This window comes from Dermacentor andersoni, chromosome 2, assembly GCF_023375885.2.
Source record: "Dermacentor andersoni chromosome 2, qqDerAnde1_hic_scaffold, whole genome shotgun sequence".
NCBI classification, from domain to species: domain Eukaryota; kingdom Metazoa; phylum Arthropoda; class Arachnida; order Ixodida; family Ixodidae; genus Dermacentor; species Dermacentor andersoni.
The window spans coordinates 170,368,856-170,393,130 of NC_092815.1; the positions used below are offsets into that span (position 1 = coordinate 170,368,856).

At 48.0% G+C, this 24,275-nt stretch overlaps 1 protein-coding gene across 2 annotated transcripts in view; it reads right to left on the reverse strand.

The window, feature by feature from the left end:
• Positions 1-24,275, reverse strand: part of LOC126540457 (secernin-2) — a 127,456-nt gene that overhangs the window by 40,765 nt on the left and 62,416 nt on the right. For both annotated transcript variants that reach the window (XM_050187274.3, XM_050187275.3), the window contains exon 4: positions 8,994-9,193. In XM_050187274.3, coding sequence (XP_050043231.2) covers positions 8,994-9,193 — 200 coding nt within the window. The remainder of the gene's footprint in view (positions 1-8,993; positions 9,194-24,275) is intronic.

Below are 24,275 nucleotides of genomic sequence, written 5' to 3' on the forward strand. Positions count from 1 at the left end.
CCTACGAGCCATAAAATCCACACTCGATTTCAGAATCAGCGGCGTCTAATGAATCAATCTTCATAACACACGCTAGTTGAGAGAAAGCGATAACTGCAGTCACTACTCCTAGCTTGCGAACTTCACGCATTACCGCGAATCGAACCCAGTTTGGTGCTAGGTTAGAGCCGTCGCTTCGATGGGTGCCGCCATGTTTGTTGACGCAAAGCTTTTGGGAACGCTATTTGAGCTCCCGCTAAATCGGTGAAATAGCGTTCCCAACGCAAAACCCAAACGCAGTTTGCGTCTCGCGCATGCGCAGTGGCTTCGACGCTATTTCTTTGGGGCCCCTATTCTAAAACTCTCTAATATGTATATAGTTGCAGACATCAGGGCTTCGAAGTTCAGGCGTCTCCCATTACCGCGAAGTGATATTAAGAGGCATTCAAAACGAGGTTAAATGCCCTGTCAGAAACCTTTAATGCTCGCATACGCCAGATTGTACAGTCAACGTGCAGATAGCTGAGGCGAGCGTACGCCTAACGTTATATGCCGCAGGTCGCATTTCAGTGCCTTCGATAGGTAGAGCAACAGCCGATGCCGTTCAACGCATGGGTGATTGCGAGACGTTTTTTATTTTTTTATTTTATTATTATTATTTTTTTTTTTTGAAGGCAGTCACCTGCTTTTTAACATGGAGCCCTTTGTTCAAAGCGTCTAAACACACCGAGCGCTTCACACCTTCGCTCTGCATTCTCTGGCTTAGCTTTTCGCATGTTTTTTTTTTTTTTTTTCAAAGGGGGGCATCGCGTCTCATCAGTACCAACAACCTAACGTTCATCGTATCTTCTGGACGACGAAGTTAAAACGACCCGCCGTGGTTCGTTAGTGAGTTGGCTTAAATGAAGGCGAGCGTGGACACTTACGGTAATTTCATGCTTCTAAATAAAATCCGAGTCACCAGGAGGTTATGTTCACCCTCATGAGTCTGCAGCGACTTCGGGTATTTATTGACTCATGCGCGTCCTGTTGAATTTACATTCCGCGCTTTCTGAGCCGGAAGGCAGTGATTGAATTATTCTCACTCTGTATACTGCGTGAGTTTTGCGATGTGTGCGCAAAATTAACAGATCATTCACATTACTTTCCTCTGTTATCCCGCATGTTATAAATACGCATAACGCTATGTTGTTCTTCCAGAGCCCAGCAGTGTGAGAATTGTTAGGTTATGTTACATGCACATAATACTTTGAATGTGACTGATCTTGTTAAATATAGCCTCGCCATATTTATTTTTAGGGCATTGAACAATGATATACCAGTAACTATCATACCAAAAACATCCCTTATTAATATAAACAATACTAGATTTGCAGGCAATATGAACTTCATTTCACCCTTCGTTCGCACCAACTATGGTAAGCAGTCATTACACTCTTTAGCTTTATCTCTCTGGAACACATAACCATTTCCTTTAATATTGCTCAACGCTCACAGATTTCATACAGAACTTAAGCACTTTCTTTTAGCTTCCTCCGACTTTACTATTTGTATGTGTCGTATCGTTAGCTTTAACTTTGTTTCTATGTTTGTCTCCCGCATTTTTTTTCTCTTCAACTCCCTTTGTAGTTTCACTTTTGTTGACTAATCCGAAGCCTTGTTATTGTTTAATGCATTCGTCTGCTGCTTTTCTGTTCATTTATGCCTTGTCTCCTAGAAACCTTTATTATCGTAAGTTTTACATTTCGCCATTGTTGTATGTATTATTAATTCTAGTCATCATGCACAGGAGGTCCTTTTCAGTTTCTATTTACGGGACCTCCTTCTGTATATACCTATCATGTAATTATCCCCATTGTTGTCATGAATAAACTGATTCTGATGTTAAATTGCGAGGTTTAGCGTCCAGAAGCTGAAAAGTGGACTATGAGGGGCACCGTGGTGGAGGCTTCCATATTTATTTTCGCCATCTGGTGTTCTTGACTGCACACCCCAAACACGGTACACGAACATTCTTTTTTTTTTTTTTTCGAATAAAGAAGCAGCCACGTGCACTGCGAGCGAGGTGCAGCTTAACGAAGCGCTAAGCGGGGGAGACGGGCGTGACCACTCGGGAAAGCTCGCACTTGCTCCGGTAAGGGAATGACAAGCGCTGACGTCGGCGGAGAAACTTGACGTGGGCTTGTGTTAAGAGAGGTTTAGCTTGCCCTGTATTCGGGTAAACACAGACGGATGAGGCGCGGCGTAAACGGGAGCGGTCTGCGCGGTGCAGCCAGCTGGTGGCGCAGAGCTCAAGCAGACCAAAAATAGCTAATATTGCCTTAATCAAGTGTATTCTACTTCGCTGCTGGTGTAGATTTTCGGCACTGGCGTAATAGTGTTGCTGCCAAAATTTTACACCCGCAGCGAAGTAAACTACAATTGCTTGCTGCACTATTAGCCGTGCTTCTCTGGTTGAGCTGGGCGCCAACAGGTGGCTGCACCATGAAGGACGCTCCCGTTTACGCCTCCGCCCCAACGACCCCGTCCGCCTGCGTTTACCCGAATACCGGACAAGTTAAACGTCTCTATTCTCTGTCTCCTCTCCTCCCATCCTCTATACAGTTGTATCTACGTCCCCTCCGTACTTGCAATATTAGTAGAAAGGTAAGCGCTGCAGTTTCTGCAATGCTTCTGACGGGCGTCACGGATAATTACAGCTGTGAAGAGGCCAATAGAGTTTTAGAATAGGGGCCCCAATATTTTGGGGCCCCAAAGAGCTTTGCGGGTGTTAGCGTTGGGGCACGCAGGAGTGAAGAGTTTTAGAATAGGGTTTTACGTTTGCGGATAGCGTCTTGCGCTGACAGCGCCACTACGGCGTCAAAGAAAAGCTATTAGAAATAATTAAATAAAATATACCATTTTATGATATGAATAGTAAATTTGACTTGCGTGTATTCGCGTTTAATTACAATTTAGAGGTTATTCTTCAAGCAGTAAACAATTAGTTGTGCTTAGTTTTGAGCAACAAAACCAACTTTACGTGCCTTCACCAGCCAAGCTTAGCCGTGTTAGGCCTACGAGCCATAATATCCACACTCGAATTCAGAATCAGCGGCGTCTAATGAATCAATCTTCATAACACAAGCTAGTTGAGAGAAAGCGATAACCGCAGTCACTTCTCCTAGCTTGCGAACTTCACGCGTTACCGCGAATCGAACCCGGTTTGGTGCTAGGTTAGAGCCGTCGCTTGGATGGGTGCCGCCATGTTTGTTGACGCAAAGCTTTTGGGAACGCTATTTGAGCTCCCGCTAAATCGGTGAAATAGCGTTCCCAACGCAAAACCCAAACGCAGTTTGCGTCTCGCGCATGCGCAGTGGCTTCGACGCTATTTCTTTGGGGCCCCAAAACGTTTGGGGCCCCTATTCTAAAACTCTCTAATGTGGCGGCATCCAGGGAGCTTCGGAGGGTATTTCGCACATGCGACGCGATGGAAAGGACCGAACGAATTTCTCGCTCTCAACCACCCCTCGACGCGGCGTGCAGGACGACTACAGCTGCAGCAGCAGTGCAAAATACCAAGGAAGCGGCACAGAAAGCCTCGTTTTAAAATTCTAAGCAATAAATAAAAGATTGCCGCAAAACACAGGTCTTCTATACTAAGAACCTCATTAGTATTCCGTACAACAGAACGTCACTAATTCATTAGTTTCAGAGGAAAAAAAAGAAAAGCGTTTTATTCTGTTCAACAGAAAACCTACTGACAAAAATATTTTCCAGAGCTTCGCATACTAGAAATGAGCTGTTATCAGTGCTGGCATACTAGTTTAGTGTTCCCCTTAATAAGAGTAGACCGTATTGTATATCTTGATTTCAGTGTACTTAAGTTACTGAGACAATGCTACATTCTTGTTATGCAATACTAGGACCACCCCGAGCATGTGCAGCCCCGCATTTTCTGGCCCAGAATTTGTAAGCATTAAATTTTGTGAAATAATTTCTATTATTCAATTCGATATCTGGCTTTGTCTTCTTGATTCGATTCGAAATCCACTATTCGATAATCGCAGACCCCTAAATATAACCCAAAAAAATTAACCCAATGTTCCTTTTTGAACATTACAAACAAACCACAATGCCACTATTGTTAGGGTGAAGTTGCAGCTTTTGTCATGGTATCTTTGCACAACTAGATCTTTTTACTTTCAAAATAGTCCAAAACCTGCCAAGATGAGCTGTTGCTTACTCTGCCAGGTTCTCGCCATATTTATTTCTTGTTTGTCTCGCTTACGAAACTGCTTCGAACAAGAATTCGGTGCTGTCCTTATCATGCAAGCGATCCCAGCCAACTAGCAACCGCTGCCCCCCACCCCTTTTCCACCTTTACAGATGAACCCAGTTAATCAACAGCTCACATGCCTATGCTCAAATGGAGAACGGCACGTTCGCGATTTCACTCCATGACCTGTCTTGCCTCTTTTATTTTCCACACTCTCATGGTCTAGAGCAGAAATTTTGCATTGCAGCTAGAATTTAGCAAAGCCACTGTATGCTTCGTGATTACTTCGATAGCCTTTGTAAAAAAAAAAAAACATCCTATGCGACAGCGACGCACATAAAGATACCGCTGTGTGATTTGCGGCTTCATGTCATGCAGTGCCCGCTCGCGAGGTATAAAACTTCTGGAAAACGTCGCCAAATGACGTGGATTGCATTAAACATTTGTGCCAAGAGGTTTCTAGAAATGTTTGTAAAATGTTTCTTAAATTGATACTCTTGACCAAGAGTACTTCCTTGCGCACTGTATATTTAGGTTTATAAAATTTCTAAGAATGTTTTATAATAGTTAGGTTTATTAATTGAAAGTCGTATTGCCTTCATCCCCCCGCACAAAGTGCATTTAGTTGTGTTTAGCAAAACAACATTCGCGATCTGCACGAATATCGCTACCAATGAGACGCAAGCAAGGAAGAACAAAAAAATATGACATCTCATCACGATAGACATATATGCAAAATCAACATTTCCTGTGACAGATGTGTTTATACACACAACACAGTTCTTGTGCCCTTCTCCGTGCAAACATGTAGAGAGACCGCTAATTTGCTCACTTTTCTTGTAACGTGTATGCGCGAAGAACAGACTCATGCACTGGTTGGTATTGCATTATAAATTATGGGTAGCGCAAACGGAAGCACGCACGACAGCAGAGAAGATTTAAAAAAACTTACCTGTCATGTTTCGTGCTCCCTTTGTGTTACGCATTGCATTTATGTGCCTAAAGTTTAATCACCTTACGAGGAATCGGGCGGCTGCCTTTCGGAATTGTACTTGGTTGCAAGCCCACGCAACGCCAGAATCTATGTGCATAGCTTACGCAAAGTGATGCACGCCTGCTTTGAGCTGCGTAACATGATCCCGCAATTATGTCAATTAAATGGAGCGGCCGTGGTCTAGACAAAAATTAACATCGAGGAAAGATAACGGACATCCTTTAAAGAAGCATAAAAAAGGATGTTGATGTAACGTCCTTCTCAATTTAGTTGTTGCCTTTCAAAAATTCCGAAGATTACCCGATTCCCAATATGACATCTTCGTACTGTTGGTCTAGATGCCCTCTGGAAAAGATGGACGCACGATAGGCATGAAGAAACCCCACGATAAACTTCGTAGAGAGCTATTCTTTTTTCATGCAATGAAGAAAAAAATACTGCCATGGTCTAGTGGTTAAACTTTCTGTCTCGCGAATGAGAGGACGTGAATTTGAATCTTGCTGTGAGATAGTTTGCCTCTGGCCAGTGTTCCTTTAATATAATTGTATAAATGGCTACCGTCGTTAGCTTTGACACAAATGAATTACAATTACTGGCACTGAACTGATTTGTAAATAAAGATAAAGGTCTAAAATAGCTCTCGAAAACCTCATGTCAAGAAGTTTTCTAACCCACTAATTAATGTGGCATTAGGACAGTTACAGGAGGTTTTCCGGAAGTATACATACAAGTATAACGTTTAAACAGGGACTTCCTTTAGACGCTTCGTTTATTCTTTAAAGACGTATTTTAGACGTTCTTTAGCTCTTTTCGTGTTTCGTGGCCGCGCTTCGTTCGTCCTTGTGGGGGCAGCCCCTGAGCAGTTGAGCTCTGAAATACACGAGGTTTTGCAAGCTGACAGCCACGACCGAATCTAGCTGTCACCCTGCCTCCAGGTCGACTCTGCAGTGGCCGATGATCGGGGTTCGTGCTCGCGGGACACACGTTTGTCACGCGATTCGCCATCCGAGAGCGCGTCGGCGCGGGCAATTTCCGCGCACGCTGTCTTGTTTACACACACACCGCGCCCGCTTCTGCGTTATCTGGAATAAGAACTTGCGACGGACACTTATAAGGCACGCGCGAGGCCCACCGCGAACGAGTGACGCGCGCTTTCGCTGCGATGCTTCCCGGAACTTGGTTTGTGCTCACGGCGCCTGGCTTATACGTCGAGGAGCCGTCGTCGGTAGGCGGCATGCGCAACACAGCGTAGGGTTGGCGAGCAATTGTTAGGAAAAACGCGACGGGGACAAAGACGACAGAACAAAAAAAAAATAATACAGGACGAGCGGTGACGTAGTACGCATACGGGCACGGGCACGTGCATGCGTTCCGCGTGGTCACTGGGGCGCGTTGTGCCGACGCACGCTCCATGCCGGTGCACACGGCGCTCCGTGCCAAAAATACTCCGCATGATTGCGTATTACCACGGGCACCACAGATACCGACGACCCTGGAGGTCAAAGATAACGCGCGAGAGCGTAAACACCATGGGAACCTCACACCGCGGCGACGGCGCTGAAAACGAACGCCCGAACAAACGGCGTTCAAAGGCGCTCGTTCAAAACGCGAAGGCCAGCAGGATTTTTTTTTTTTTTTGTCAATTTAACAAGATTTTCATTTATTCAGTAATCATGTCCAGGCGCAGGCAACTCGGCAATGACTCTCAGATGCGCAACTGTTCAAAATTATGTGCCTGCGGCTCCGAAACAAAGCTGAGGGAGGGGGGAGGAGGGCGCGGGCTCACAGGTTAAACTGCAGGGGTTGGTTCCACTGCATCGCAACTGCCTCACCATCTCTAACAAACTGTTACGGAACATTTAGAATGGGCAATGCGCGAAAGACGAGACGCAGGTAAAGGCTGACTGCTGGAGCTGTGGGCTCTGCAAGCTGCATGTGTATCACCGTGCGTGTCTACCCACCGCCTCCGCTAAATGTTCGTTTAACACAGGAAGCGTAAGGCACACATTTATCTACGTACTATTTACATTCAAAAGCCCAGTGCAGACACCCCGGGTGATTCAGAGCTCCAAGCTCCAGTAGACAGCCAGCCTACCACTTCTTCTACATCTCTCTTTCGCGCACGGATTTTTCCAAATGGTCCGTAACATTATTAAAGCGATCGTAAAGAGAATCAGGCCCTTAATCCGTTTAAACTGATTAGGTGTTCTTTCACAGCACAGGCAAAAATAAAACTAGGGAGAAGTATCGAGAAAGTTGATTGGAGGATTCTTTGTTCAAGGGCTGAATTGCTCCAATGAACGGTGATGACTACCGCACCTTTACACATTCATGTGCCATCGATGTGTGTTTGGCAAGGACATGTCCATGTTTCAAAAAATTAGTGATATTTACGTTTAGCTCCCGTCGCTAAGTAGGATCCTTGAAGTATGGTTTTGGGAGTGGAAAGTGCTACAGCTCATTTACGAGTGAAGTAATTTTTGTCTTCAATGTCCCTTTAAGCATGGGCTTCACAAAAGCATAAAAAAATAACAGCCGGCACCTGTCTGCCTGTGCAGTCATTCCGACTGATACATTGCGACATTTATAAAATAAGAGGCCGTACACAAACACGTCAAAATCTAATTTATGGGAGGGGGTTCCCCGCCGCACTCTGCGAAGGCGAGTGGCGTCGAACTTGAATTTATTTTTCACCAGTAGTACACACAAAACGCAAGTGCAGAATTCAGCAATTCAGTGAGGCTGGAAATTTCGAGGATCCGTGCAGCGAAGCGTACACATCTGGCTATAGTGAACAAGTCATTTTTGACCTGATCGGTGGCTGTGGCGTTACGCTGCCAACCACGAGCTCGCGGTTCTGACCCTCGGCAGAATTCAAAACGAGGAAAGCGCTTGTGCACCGTGACTTCAACTTCGTAAAATTGTTATTAAATTCTGGGTTATTAAATGCGAAAACGACGGCATACGATTATGGGGACACGGCCGTGGTGCGGGACTCCGGATATAATGCGACCACCTGGAGATTATTCTAACGTGCACCTAACGCACGCGCGGTTCACATGCCTTTTCTTCCATTTCGCCCCCATCGAAATGCGGCCCCCCGCGGCCGGGTTTTGATCTCGTGCTTAGCGTGTGGAACTTCTCGATTCACGTTACCAGAGCGATACAGAAATGGGACGCAAATGGGATCGAGACGCTGACATCGCAATCGGTTCCTGCGTAACCCCTTTGCGTCTCGTTTCTATCACGCCCGGGAACGTACGTAACATTATTCTGGTCTGTTTCTTTATTATAAATCCGCCATCATAGTTTACCGTGATACGCCAAAGTGGCGCTCGAATCCAGCCTATATGGGCCCGAGCCATTACGACCTGACACGGAGGGCCAATGCAGGATTTGGAATAAAAAAAAATATAGACCGGAATAGTTTTGCGTTATATCCCGGCCCTGGTAACACGAATCAACAGTCTCCCCATCAACTAGCAAATCTAGCGGCACCACTTGCGTGCTTTGAACCCCTGGCGGCAGAAATTGATTCGAAGACCCCAGTTAAGGTACCTTCCACAGACCATGTGCTGTTTTGGGACGTTGAACCCCACATCGCATCTTATCTTCTAATACACACACATTTCGCTGACGAATAAGATAAATCGACACGGAAAGAACGAAAGAGTTCGATCCGTACCAAATGGGATCACAATGCGCATAAACAGCTCGCAGACAGGAAGAGAGAAGCCGCGAATGCGGACGGTGCTCACTCACTCTTGATGTTCTCGGCTGCCCACAGCTTTCCGGCCGTCTCGAGCACCCACGCCTCGGTGCGGTCGGCGATGAGGAAGCTGTTGTGGTACGTGAACGACAGGTCCGTGTCCGAGCAGGGTCCGCCCTGACCGTGCTTCTCCAGCAGCGACACTATTACGTCCAGTGCCGCGCGGGCCGTCTTGCCCCTCTCCAGGCCGAGCCTGAAACAGTCGGAAAAGAAAGAATACGCAGGCTGCTTTACAGAGCTCCCGCTCTTACAAAATATTTAGAGGAACAGAACCGAACAGAAATGTTGCCAGCGATAGACTTGAGATTTGACAGCCTCGAGCACTTTCTTCCTACGTGTGTCAAAGAAATCCTTGCACACATTATTTTCTTTTTTTGGAGGGGGGAGGACAATTTGCTTTTTTGAAGACGTATTCTGTATGATCACATGTAGAAAGCGTCTTCGTAAAATATTTGGTTCGCATGTAAAGCCTGTAGAAAGTGTCTTCGTAAAATATTTGCCACTGCGTCATGGGCACGCAGATTTTCGCATAAGGAATGATCGACAAATAAATGAAGCGATAAGGCTACCACTGGCTAACCAGGCAAGAAATGGTATGGAAATCTGCAAGCCTCGTCATGCTGTGTCGAGGACGGCCGAAGTCCAAACGTCGTGCTTCCACGTAATATTATTTTCTGTGACCAACTAAGTTGCTTCCTCACCTACTGCGAACTCTATTGTCACCACGACAAGCGCACACAGGAACACTCGGAACCGCACAATGTGGGCTTCGAGATCGAGCGGCGCGAGCGGGTTAGGACACTGAGCTCCACCCGATTTCGGAGGCCATACGCACAGCATCACGGCGCGGTGACGTCACAGGAGTGCACTCTGCGCAGGTTGCAGGCAGTGCGAGGCACAATTGCCGCAGTCCGAGAACCGGGGTGCGTGTAGGTACTGTTGCGAAGCGCTGTCAGCGATGAAGAGAGAGAAGACGACGAAGGTCGGTGACGTTCGCGTGGCTCGGTCTCCATCTTGAGTGACATCCGAAGCGTCCTTCTGTATACAACCTGTAAACATATTATACGTCTTTTCCTCCACGTAGCAGTATGTTCGGAAGATGCGAGAAAAGCCGAGAACTGTAGAACAAAGAGGGCGCGCTCATCGCTGTCGATAAGAGAGGTCGCAAGCGCCGGGGGAAGAGGAGAGCTGACAACGGCCACGAGCCACAGGCAGGCAGCCACACAGACAGATGTAAAGTATCGGAACAAAAGGGCTGATCTTGTATTAACAGTACACGTCAATCCGTCTGTAAGACAACGTATGGAGGGCTCACACAGGTAAGGTTAAATACGCTTTCTCGGAGCAGGAACCTTGTATGCGGCCTGCAAAACCATTTTAAGCTTTCGAAGACGCACTACTGTGTCACACATGAAGAAACTGCACATAATATCGGCGGCCCCATGACCGCCTGAAGTTCAAGACTCCCGCTATATGTAGCTGCTGTCCCTGAGCTCCTTTCACTATAGAGTCTATAGTAAATCGCTCCGTCAGCTTGACGTTAAAGGGGCTGACAACTGGCTAGAATGCGTTGTGAGACATTGATGAAAATGAAATGACCATAATTTATAGTGTTAGAATCCAGCACTCTGTTCGCGATTTAAATAGGGATTATAATTTCAAATTGGACCAAGAAAGTCATAAAGGAAATCACGCGGAAACTCATCTGGGAGTTGTCTAAGTACGCGTAAACACTGTGCCGCTTGCTCACCTCCACACAGCTCGGTGTCATTAGAGAGTTTTAGAATAGGGGCCGCAATAGTTTGGGGCCCCAAACAGCCTTGCGGGTGTTAGCGTTGGGGCACGTAGGAGTGAAGAGTTTTAGAATAGGGTTTTACGTTTGCGGATAGCGTCTTGCGCTGACAGCGCCACTATACGGCATCAAAGAAAAGCTATTCGAAATAATTAAATAAAATATACCATTTTATGATAGGAATAATAATTTTGACTTGCGTGTATTTGCGTTTAATTACAACTTAGAGGTTATTCTGTAAGCAGCAAATAATTAGTTGCGCTTAGTTTTGAGCAAACCAACTTTACTAGCCTTCACCAGCCAAGCTTAGCCGTGTTAGGCCTACGAGCCATAATATCCACAATCGAATTCAAAATCAGCGGCGTCTAATGAGTCAATCTTCATAACACACGCTAGTTGGGAGAAAGCGATAACCGCAGTCACTTCTCCTAGCTTGCGAACTTCACGCGTTACCGCGAATCGAACCCAGTTTTGTGCTAGGTTAGAGCCGTCGCTTCGATGGGTGCCGCCATGTTTGCCGACGCAAAGCTTTTGGGGACGCTATTTGGGCTCCCGCTAAATCGGTGAAATAGCGTTCCCAACGCAAAACCCAAACGCAGTTTGCGTCGTGCGCATGCGCAGTGGCTTCGACGCTATTTCTTTGGGGCCCCAAAACGTTTGGGGCCCCTATTCTAAAACTCCCTATTAGAGAGTTTTAGAATAGGGGCCCCAATATTTTGGGGCCCCAAAGAGCTTTGCGGATGTTAGCGTTGGGGCACGCTGGAGTGAAGAGTTTTAGAATAGGGCTTTGCGTTTGCAGATAGCGTCTTGCGCTGACAGCGCCACTACGGCGTCTAAGAAAAACGATAAAAAATAATTAAATAAAGTATACCGTCTTATGATATGAATACTAATTTTGACTTGCGTGTATTCGCGTTTAATTACAATTTAGAGGTTATTCTTCAAGCAGCAAACAATTAGTTGTGCTTAGTTTGGAGCAACAAAACCAACTTTACGTGCCTTCACCAGCCAAGCTTAGCCGCGTTAGGCCTACGAGCCATAAAATCCACACTCGAATTCGGAATCAGCGGCGTCTAATGAATCAATCTTCATAACAGACGCTAGTTGAGAGAAAGCGATAACTGCAGTCACTTCTCCTAGCTTGCGAACTTCACGCATTACCGCGAATCGAACCCAGTTTGGTGCTAGGTTAGAGCCGTCGCTTCGATGGGTGCCGCCATGTTTGTTGACGCAAAGCTTTTGGGAACGCTATTTGAGCTCCCGCTAAATCGGCGAAATAGCGTTCCCAACGCAAAACCCAAACGCAGTTTGCGTCTCGCGCATGCGCAGTGGCTTCGACGCTATTTCTTTGGGGCCCCAAAACGTTTGGGGCCCCTATTCTAAAACTCCCTATTATCAATGTTATGAAACTTGATCGGGCGAGTACTAACGACAGCGCAGTGGCGACACGAACTGGTGCCGACGGTGGCGCAAGGAGCATTGATGACGCAAGCAAAGTACTGCAGCTGGCGGCGCCAGGTGCGCTGATGACTGCGGGCTGGAAAAGTTTTGAAGTGAGGGAAGCTCAGAAGCAAATTGATTATGAAGGACGACTGAAGAATATGAAAGAAAGTACATGGGCTGGGGGAGTGCTCAGATATTTCAAGAAAAACATCGATTCACAATGGAGGAAAAGAACTAGGAAGCTTACCAGCAAATAGGCGACCGGTATGGTGAGCAACATGGTAACAAAGAACGTCAAGCGGAAAGTCGGAGAGGCTGAGACAATCTCGTGGGTGGCAGCAAGGGTAAAAGAAACCTGCTATGAGTAACTACTTAGGAGGAAAAAACGAAATCAGGAAATGACCAATTTATGATAACTCAAAGGGAAGCTATTTTCGAAGCGAGATCAGGATGTCTTAGAACACGCACTTATAAAGCGAGATACAACAAGGACGAAAAAGCACGTGCTTGCTGCGGTAAAGCTAGGGAAACGATGGAGCATGTTTTATTAGAATGTGAAGATATCTGTCCAGCGTTTGATTTAGACACCTCTGGCCTCCTTCAAGCCCCTTGGTTCAGCGAGAGCAGGGGGAAAATAAAGATGTGTGCAGTAGAGATTAGTAAGCGGCGATTGGAAGACTGGTGGAAGAAGGGAAACAATAAACAGCAGAGGCGTACAAAAACAATGTTACCAGTAGGAGCTCAGAAAGTTTGGTGATGGGAATTCTTCTTTCCACCCTTTTTTTTTTTTTAATACAGGTAGGATAGGCAATATATTAACAAGAGCCTGGTGGCCCGACCCATCCATCCATGACGTTCCTATCACCATAAGCCGTTATCGCTCTTTAGCGCCTTATCCATCGGCGTCGATCCATTATGAACCGTGACCAAACGTACTCAGGCGGCGGCTTCGTACGGCATCGCCGCGCGGGCCGCATCTTGAAAACGATGTGCGAAGCCGACAAAGAGCGCCGACTGCTGATAGCTTCGCGCGTTGTGTTCTCGCCGCTTGGAGAGAGACGTGCGGGCCCGTAGCTTGAAAGCGGCAGAGCGAGGCGTGTCCCGAGAGCTTCGTGAGCGCTGTGCTCTCGCGACCTCGTTGGCGTTGCAGCGAGAGGCGGCGTGAAAGTAAATTCACTTGCTGCTGCGGGCGCTCGCTCGAAAGCGGTCTTCTTACAGGACGGACGGACGGACGGAGGAACGGACTGTTTTCTCGTTGGGTAAGCATAGAACTGCTCACGCATTTAAAACCAGTAAGTGGAGCTAACTGGCGGTGAAGCCTTGGCACTTCGGATGTAGTACATGATGTTACTGTGCGTGAGTCGGCTGTTATTAAGTGCCACATATTATTGCTTAATATTGCAGTTCGTTGCCTTTGCGCTTTACTTTAGGCGCATTACGAAGCAAGAAGAAAAAAACTGCGCTTTAACGAGCGGCGCTCGAGTCCCTCAGTGCATGGCGGCGAACATGATTGCAGTTGTACTTGCGCGCAATTCTGAGCACGCATGCTAGCTAAAACCATTTGTTCCAGATGGCTCAGGACTTCGAAAGACGTTATGCTTCAGAAATCAAAAGGACAAGCGCGGCTACGGCGATACGCTGAGCTGCCTATCACGTGTAAAAACGCGATTTCATTCACTTAAGAGTGAACTTGGCTTGGCTAAAAAACACCCTGGCACTTGTTAATGACAAAAGCTGTTGGACAGCAAGGCACGTAGCTATTATTGTAAAAAATAATTTATCATTACAAAAAACATGAATCGCAGGAACATTGGCCTGATAAATAAATTACTTTCTCACAGCTACGACCACACTTGTCTTTTGTCTCTCCCAGTATGGCCGGCGTGTAATCGCTATCGCGCACACGCATCACTGTTTCCAGCATGCTTGCAGTGAATGACTGCATCCTCAATGCAGATCGAAAAATTCTGATAAAAAAATTTTCCACAGCGTTTTCCACATTAACTTGCATGCATGATTCAACACTCTGACTGGTAAGCTGTCCATTGCACTAAAAAAATGGGTAGCATCAAAATTGGTTGTCAGCGCCTTTAAGATCTCTTTCAATTGCGCCCGTTTCTTCTTGGCACCACAATCAATCTCAGTCACCTTCTTGGCGGTGCAACTACTGTTTCCACGTGTTGCATTGCTGAAGCATTGCTGTTCATATACGTCCGAAGACACCCCTCTTTCCGCCGGCTACAACCGGGGTGGGGGGGTGACAGAAGACCTATGGGCCCCGGGTGCTAGACGACCTAGCTACGCCACTGGTCCGCAGGAATAAGGAGATCTCACTTTTTTGACGATGTAAAACGCGGGAATTTGGTGACCGGTCGAAAACGGGTTTTTAAAATTTTATTTTCTTGGAGAGAGAGGGCGTATAGTGCTAACAGTTGCAATAATTATTGCTTTTGTGAGTAGCTAATTGAAACCAAGCCAATCCGACATGCTTAGACCATCACGCAGACGCTATTTTGCATAGTTTCTAGATCTAAAATATCCACTGAGTGGCCAGCTTTCTTCGCACTTGAGACAGCTCGTTGCAAGGACTGCTCTAAAAAAGAACATTCTCTTGCGCTCACGTAAGCACTCGTACAATAAGCTTTCTGGTTACTGCGGCACAGTAAAAAATAAAACTAGGAAGAAGCGTCAGGAAAGTTGGTTGGATGATTCTTTGTTCAAGGGCTGAATTCCTCCAATGAACTGATGACTACCGCAGCTTTCATGTACAGCCACACATTCATGTGCCACCAGCGTGTGTTTGGCAAGGACATGCTCATGTTTCAAAAACTAAACAATGATTGATATTTATGTTTTGCTTGCGCCGCTAAGTAGGATCTTTGACTATGGTCTTCGGAGTGTAAAGTGTAACAGCCCATTGACGAAATGTTTTCTGGGTTAGGTAACAGAAGGTTTGAGAGCGTGAATGGCTGACAAAAAGCACTTTATGTGTGAGGTTTACAGATGTATCACTGGAAACTATTTTTTTTTTATTCTCCACACGGCTGCCCACACATGAAGATGTGACAAACTCAATGCAGTCTTTTGGGCATCTTTCTGCTAGACTGATATATACCATAATTTCATTTTATATCAGCATAGGAGGAGTTCATTTAATTGTAGATGTTTTGAAAGCAGGGTATCGAGTCGGAACTGAACCAAAACCGAAAAATAAAGAAAGAAACGTTATTTAATCGAACCGGAACTGAACCAGAACGTTAAAATTTTGTTTTACCCTGGAGCGATACCCAAGTGAAAAAGATAACAGTTTGCGGTTAAGGTAGGCCACCTTTTCTGGAGCTTTTCAACCACGCATTGCCAGCACTTGTGGCTCAACTATGCTACCTCATCTGTAGATACACACCATCCTCCCACGGTTTTAATAGTAGCGGTGTAGTTAGTACGGCTTTCAACATCTTACGTAATTTGTCAGACTAGGTGTTGTGTTAACGCGACAACATTTACATCGCGTCCGACCTAAAGACTCGCTAGCAAGACTGCGATGCGTGCAAAATACCCGAGACAGTGAAGCACGTTATACTTGTTGCTTGACCCTGTTGTGACTGTGAACGGCAGGCACTGATCTCTTCGTTAGTGCCATTAACAACAGGCCGTTCAGCTAGAAAGTGTTACTAAGTCGTCGACCAGGCATAACTATGAAGAGAGTTATCAAGGTCATCTTAGAATATTTATTTAGCACATGCATAGAATCAAGGCAGTGAACGGGCGCTTTGAACACGAGCGTGTATACAGTCTCTGTCCTGCTTGCCTGTGCTCATCATTACTCCTCTGTCCCCTATTTTCCTCCTCTCCCCCATTGCTCCTTGAACAGCGTGGCAGACTGGATGACTCTCTGCGTTTCCTCAATATATTTTCCTCTCTCTCCCTTCCCCTCAATGAAGGTTCGATTCATAGATTCCAGCATTGGTGTTGGAATCTGCATAACTCTTCGGTAACTACGTGCAACCTGAAGAACAAACAGGCGTAACCTTTCAGTGAAACTGGAGTAGCATCGAGTTTTTTGTACAAAATAAACTTGTGCTGTTTTCTTGTTTTATTCTTTGGTTCTGCAAATGAATCTGAACCGATTCGAGCCGGTTTGAACCGTTACTTTTCCGTTCCAGATTTGAACCGGAACTGAACCGTTCTCGGTGAACCGAAACGAAAACGGGAGCGAAGAAAGGAGGTTCGACAACCTGCCTGAAATTGATTTTTCTTCATAGATACAAATAAAAAATAGAACAAGCAACACTTTTCTAGAAACATTTTCCTAACAAATTTGTTTATGTGGAAAACAAAACGAAATTTTACCGCGGAAAAATAGGAATATTTTCACCTATAAATGTGTTGGGGGGAAGGGGAGTGATAATCTGACAACGCTTACTGCAACAGGCCACACGATATGGGGCACTACAGGGCGTTTTAGCAGGTTTAACATTTAATGAAACATTGTTTTTCGTAATTTTTACGTAATTTTATTGCCGACAAATTCTCACAAGCGAAAGAAAGTTAGCGTCGTATGCGTTTGTTCAGGCCACATGCTTGTACGTTCCGACGTAGTTAAAGAGATGAACGGTGACGAGGGAGCAAGCGTCCCCCATGCTAAAAAAAATGGGAGAGATTTTTACATTGACCCTTGGAGGGCGCTTCTCCCGTATTGTTGCAAGACGCGGGTTCCCCCCGCGCGTGAATTCGCGAGACGGCGTGGAGGGACGGAGATATCAGCCTTGATGGTTTCACATACTCGTCATTGCCGCCGACGGACATTGCTGACTGAGGTCGCACCACGCAAACAGAGCGAGCGGGTCAATTTACGGCGTGATGGTCTTCGCGGGGGAGGGGGAGGGACTGAGGGAAGTGAGGAATACATTAAACAAACAATTAGCAATCTCCATTGGCAAGGAGAAATTGGCATGAATTGTAGATTGCAGGAACGGAGACTTAACCTCAAGTTTATTCAGGCAAACACAGACCATACAAAGAACGCAATGGCGGTGCTGATACGTGCTATGGAGGCCAGGGCAATCTCGTTCGCGATCGTGTGCGACCGAAGCATGCGAGGGCGAACGAGATTCCTGGCATACCATCTCCTTTTCATCAATTTAAAGCACCAGAAAATCCAAAAAGCGGTAGTGTTTTCCGAAGGGTCTGGGCGTATGACTGTTTCCCTACTTCTGGTTTCCACACACGTCGTAGCGGTAACATTCTCTGCGCCGTCCCGCGCCTTCACGGTGGCGGGGGTTTACGCCCCGCCACATGCGGACATCAGGCAACAGCTAGAACACAGTTACTCGTAATAGTTCTGCGGAAACCCGTAATGTGGTGAGAAGTAATTAATAAGGGAAAATGAGACATTCACCCAAACGTAACTAAGTGCTACAAAGGAAACCCATACAGCTTTCTCGAAAGAAAAGCCTCGCATTTGAAGAAAAATTCGTCCTTATTCGGGACTCGAACCCGGCACCACCGCCTTTCCATCCTTTTCATACATGCGTTAAACGCTCTACGCGAGGGCCTTCTGCCCTCGTTGACCGGACCTTAGGACACTAGGAGCTACCGTGCCCACATTTAGTTTTTCAATTGGTTCTTGTCTAAAAAATAAGCGCTTTGGGTTAATTTTAAGAACCCCTTTTTATTCATTTAATGTCAATTGGCTATAAGCCCGTTATTGCACGCCAGTAGGAACGGGTTTCCCCACGTTTATTTAATTCATTCTACAACAGGAGACCAGAGACAAAACAGGGGCTAGTCGCCTTTGAGCAACGGTATCAAAGCCCAAGCACACGTGACGTGGCCTCCGAGACTGCACCATCTCGGAGGCAACAACAATGAATCCGTTGAGTGAGTATAGTGGTGTCATGCGCGAGTAGCTACGAGCAGACGACGGCAGCCCGGAGGAAGGCTTCCGGTCGCCGTGCTTTCGAGTGAAACGTTTATGGAACGGTCATCATTTCCGCGATCGGGCGCCGTGACCAAGGGCTGCGACGAGCAGCCCGATCTCGCAGCACGGTATAGCTATAGCTGCACGAGTCGGCACATCTGCATTATTATCCCGCATGTGTGAGCTTTTATATTTATACGCCTGTTTGAATGCAATAAACTTTCAGTCGTGAGTCAGCGCTCGTGTTTCGTCTCTCTTCTTTGTCCATGTTCTTTTAGGGCGCGCTGTAAGTAATAATAATGCGATCTCGCAGGGCGTAATATAGTACACCGCAGAAATCGCCCACACAGAGGCTTTCCCTACTCGATCACTTGCCTTGCCGACCGTTAGCGCAGGGAGGGCAGACGCAGCAAAGAGCATGACGGCGATCTCGGAACGGAGGGCAATCTGCACTGTTGGAATCGCACCGCTGGCACGAGTTGTTGGAACCTCAGTGCTGACGCCCGTTGTTGCAAATGGGTCGCAAGCCCCAAGGGTAGCGTTGGCCTGGCGGCCTGGGGCACTGGAAGCATCCGAAGGTCCCGGCAAAGCATGAGTCGACTGGTAACAGAACAACTGGTTTATTCTAACATCGCAAAAGAGCGGGCGGTCAGGTCGACCGAAGTGAGAGACGGGAGAGCACGTAACTCGACAGAAGAAATCGGAGCCTCTCTCTCGGCGTCCGGGGGCAGCTGCTCTTATACTCTCGGAGTTGAGGGCAAGAGGGAACGTCTCGGGATGAGACCACGTGACTCTGGGCCCGGACAGGCTGAGAGACATGTTGAGACCAGTGTAGTGACGCATCGCCAAGCCGGCGCCGATCAGGCCTCCTCGCTTCACACTTGGGGAGCTACTCTCCCCGGCTGCCGCGCTTTGACAAGCGTGGGCACACACACACACACGCACACACGAAGACACGTGGCACTGAAACACGCCTGAACGCGCTTGGCGGGGAGGCTTTGCGGCAGCTCCGAACGGGCCAAAATGTCCGCCGCTTTGAACGAAGCCCCGGCGTCCGTTGCATCCGCGCCGGCTATACCGCGCGCCGTAGGCGAAACGTAACAGACCGCCCCGCCGGGGGAAGGAGATCCCGATGGTCAGGGGACTGCATCCGCTGTCCGGAGGGATGTCGCTCGATGATGCTCATAACCGAAGTCGGGCGTCCTTTGGCGTTTCTTGAGCGCAGCGCACAGAGAAGCCCTCGTTCTCACGTTCAGGTGCACACAGGACACTGCAAAGTGACTTCGGGAGAGTTGACATTTTTGTTCTCGTTTCCGGCAAGCGTTAGAACTACGCCGAAAGTCAACCGCTCAGTCAGCAAGCACGGCACAACCCTCACTAAGCCCTGCCAGGCTCTTTCCCCTTTTATACTGCTGCCTAGTTCCTTACAGTAGTTTAGCAGCACTCAGAACGCGTCCACAAATCGGAAAATTGCACTAGAAAGCACATCATCACTTTGAAACACTACACAAAAGCAATAAGTTAAAAAAAATCCTGCCTCAGGAAGAAAAACATCCGTAACAAGCAATTTTGAGGCTGATTCCCACGTTAGGGGCTTCGACTTAAGCCATCGGCGTTACCGTTGAGACTCCCCTTTTTGTAACGCACCTCAAAGGAATATTGTTGCAAAGCGAGGCTCCAGCGCAGGAGGCGGCCATTTTTGGGAGAGATGGTCTGCAGCCATTGGAGAGGGCAGTGATCCGTCTCAATGATAAACCTCGAGCCAGCTAGGTAACATGACAATTTCTGAACGGCCCACACGATACACGCACACTCTTTCTCGGTGGCGCTATACGCCTGCTCACGACTCGTCAGCTTACGACTAGCATACAGGACGGGGTGTTCTACTTCTCCATTTTCCCGTTGGCACAGTACAACGCCCATGCCTCGCTCACTAGCATCACACTGAACAACGAACCCTTTTGTGTAGTCGGGCGATCGTAGCACAGGCTGGCTTGTTAGGGCGCTCTTTAGGGCGCTAAAAGCTCTTTCCTTTGTCTCATCCCAGACGACTGTTTGCGGCTCTGTCTTTCTTAGAGCATCCGTCAAGGGAGACGCGATATCAGAGTACCTGGGGATGTACCTCTGATAGTAGCCGGCGACACCTAAGAACGACCGAATACCGGTCTTCGTGCGCGGTTGCGGGAAGTCTCGCACAGCGGCCACCTTTATTTCAGAGGGGCGGCGACGACCCCGACCAATCACGTGTCCGAGGTAGACAACCTCGGCCTGTGCTAACTGGCACTTGGGAGCCTTGACTGTCAAGCCCGCATCGCGCAGGCGGGTTAGCACTGCCCGCAAGTGAGCCATATGCTCAGGCCAGGATGCGGAGAATATCGCTACGTCGTCTAGATACGGTAAAGCGAATTCTTGCTGTCCCCGCAACACTTTATCCATGAGGCTTGAAAAGCAGTATGGCGCGTTCTTCAAACCAAAACTCAAAACTTTAGGACGGAATGTCCCCATTGGTGAAATGAACGCCGCATACCTACTAGCCTCTTCTGTAAGTGGAACCTGCCAATAACCCCTGACAAGATCTAGGGTGGAAATAAACTGAGCGCTACTCACTCTCTCAAGGCGCTCCTCGATGTTAGGGATCGGATAAATTTGATCCTTCGTGATGGAATTAAGCCTGCGGTAGTCGACGCAAGGACGAGGTTCCTTGCCCGGTACCTCAACTAAAATCAAAGGGGAGGTATAATCACTCTCACCCGCCTCAATAACACCGAGCTGTAGCATTTTCTTTACCTCAGCCTCCATAATATCGCTCTGGCGGGGTGACACCCGGTACGCCTTGGATCGTACTGGCTCTGGGGAGGTAAGTTCTATGTCATGAGTAAGGACAGAAGTCCTACCAGGCCTCTCAGAGAACAGACCTTGAAACTCTTGTAAGAGCTGGTGTAGTTCGGTTTTCTGCTCAGGCGACAGCGATGCTTTACTGATTAAGTCACTAATGACTTGATCGGTGTCTTTCCTGTTCGTCACTGAGCCTAGTCCCGGAAGCTCGACCGGAAGCTCTTCGGGAACGTTTACCATCATGCACACCACTGCTTCCCGTTGTTTATAGGGTTTGAGCAGATTACAGTGGTAAACTTGCTGTGCTTTCCGCTTTCCTGGCAGACTCACTACGTAGTTAACGTCCGACAGTATTTGAACAATCCGTGCTGGGCCCTCCCACTGCACGTCGAGTTTGTTTTTTAGCGATGTGCGCAATATCATGACCTCATCGCCCACCTCAAAACGACGGGCCCTGGCTGTCCGATCATAATAAACCTTGGCCCTCTGCTGGGCCTTTGCCATTGCTTCACCTGACAACTCCTGTGCCCTTCTTAAGCGTTCGAGGAGCCTAAGCACGTACTCCACCACGACTGGGTCGTCGCCCCTGCCTTCCCACGATTCTCAAAGCATGCGAAGCGGAGATCGCAGCGAGCGACCGTACACTAGCTCAGCTGGCGAAAACCCCGTAGCCGCATGCGGCGCGGTCCGTAATGCAAACATCACCCCAGGCAGACACAGCTCCCAGTCAGTTTGATGTTCAAAACACAATGCTCTCAACACGCGCTTCATGACGGAGTGGAGCTTCTCAACGGAATTCGACTGGGGGTGGTGCACTGAGCTGTGTAACAGCTTTACCCCGCACCTTTCGAGAAAGGCTGTCGTCAAAGCGCTAGTAAACACTAGCCCTGATCTGATTGGATTTCCGCAGGAAAACCAACTCGCGCAAATATGGACAGTAGTGCATTGACTATCTCAACTGAGCTGAGTTCCTTAAGCGGTACTGCTTCAGGGAACTTTGTCGATGGGCAGATCACAGTCAAGATGTGTCTGTACCCTGTGGCTGTTACCGGCAGAGGTCCCACTGTATCAATAACGAGCCGTCTAAAAGGCTCCGTAATGATAGGTACTAACTTCAACGGCGCCCTCGATTTGTCCCCTGGTTTGCCCACCCGCTGACAGGTGTCACATGTCTTCACAAAGTGGTCTGCGTCCCGAAAACACCCTGGCCAATAGTACTCCTGCAAGAGACGGTCCTTAGTTTTCTTAACTCCTAGGTGTCCGGACCACGAACCCCCATGCGACAAGCGCAACAGATCCTGACGGTAGCACTGAGGCACGATCAGCTGATCGAACTCCACTCCCCTGCGGTCTAGATACTTCCGGTACAGGACCCCACCTCTTTCCACAAAGCGAGCATTTTTCTTGGCAATACCTTCCTTGACGATGCAGCGGATGTTTTCTAGGCTGCCATCCTTCTTTTGCTCGGCTATCAAAGCCGACCGGCTGACTTTTAGCAACCTGTTAAGTCCATCTGACGTAGGCGCGATGAGCAAATCTGCAGATAGCTCTTCTAACTTTCCCGTGTCGGGCATTTCCTCTCCAGTATCTGGTGCCTTCAACGCTACAGGCTCAATTTTATTCAGTTCGGACGTGCTCTGAATATCAGCTTGCTGCGCCTCTGACCCTTTTTCATTGTTCGACAACGTCGGCCCCGCAACTACCGCCTTTGCAGCGAGCTCCCGAACCTTCGATCTGGTTAAGGCCTGAACGCTAGCCTCACCAAACAAAAGCCCCTTCTCGCGCAGGAGGTGATCGGACCTGTTCGAAAATAGGTACGGGTACTGGGGGGACAGCATAGATGACACTGCGGCCTCCGTCTCAAGCGCTACGAAAGGTCCTTCAATAAGCACTTTTGCTACGGGCAGACACACGCTATGAGCTTCCACGGCTTGCTTGATCCATGCACACTCGCCCGTGAACATATCGGGTTCTACGTAAGAGGGGTGAACTACATCCATTGTAGCTGCGGAATCGCGAAGCACTCGGCACTCTTTCCCGTTCACGAGGAGGTCTCGCATGTAAGGCTCGAGAAGCTTCATGTTCTCGTCAGTGCTGCATAAAGACAAAAACACGACTTTTGTTTTTGTTTCTAGACACTGCGCCGAAAAGTGACCCGGCTTCTGGCACGTATAACAAACGCGCGCTTGCCTCGTCTCGAACCGCTTTCTGCGTTCGGCTTCGGTTGCCGCCGTCTCCTTACGTTCGGTCGGACTGCTTTCACTCGCATCCGCACTACGTGTGTCCCCCTTTGCTCTCATGGGCGTGAACTTTGGCCTCTCAAACTTGGAGCCAAATTCACCATTTTGACCGTCCTTAGCTCCGCGAGCCCGACGCGTCACAAACTCCTCGGCTAGCTCAGCGGCTCGAGCCACCGTACTAACGTCTGGCCTATCCAAGACCCAGTACCGCACGTTCTCAGGTAACCGACTATAAAACTGTTCTAGCCCGAAACACTGCAGAACTTTCTCGTGGTCACCAAACGCTTTCTCTTCTTTGAGCCACTCCTGCATGTTTGACATAAGCCTGTAGGCAAACTCTGTATATGACTCACTTTTGCCTTTCTCATTTTCCCGAAACTTCCGACGGAACGCCTCCGCGGACAGCCTGTACTTTTTTAGCAGACTCGATTTCACTTGGTCGAAATCCTCTGCCTCCTCTCTTTTCAAGCGAGCGACTACGTCGGCCGCCTCGCCGGGTAACAAAGTGAGCAAGCGCTGTGGCCACGTTTCCCGAGAGAACCCCTGCTTCTCGCACGTTCGCTCAAAGTTAACCAGGAACAAACCAATGTCCTCTCCAAGCTTAAACGGCCGCATCAGGTCAGTCATTTTGAACGATACTCGTTCTCCTGCACCGTGTGCCTGACTTCCATTACGAGCGCGTTCCATCTCTACCTCGAGACGCTTCATTTCCAAAGCGTGTTGACGGTCGCGCTCTTCTTTTTCTTTTTGTTCTTTTCGTTCGCGCTCCTGTTTCTGTTCTTTAAGTTCGCGCTCCTGTTTCTCTTTTTGCTCTTGAAGTTCGCGCTCATGTCTTTCTTTTTGCTCTTTAAGTTCGCGCTCCTGTCTTTTTGCCCGCTCCTCAATGGTCTCAAGGCATTCCGACAGCTCGTCATCCTCAGCTTCTAACTCAAGAATAGCCCTTAGCAGTTCCGGTTTTCTGAGTTTGTCTGAGACATCCAGACCCAACTCTCTTGCAAGCTCCAGCAATTTCGGTTTGCGCAACGACTTCAAATCCATGGCTGCT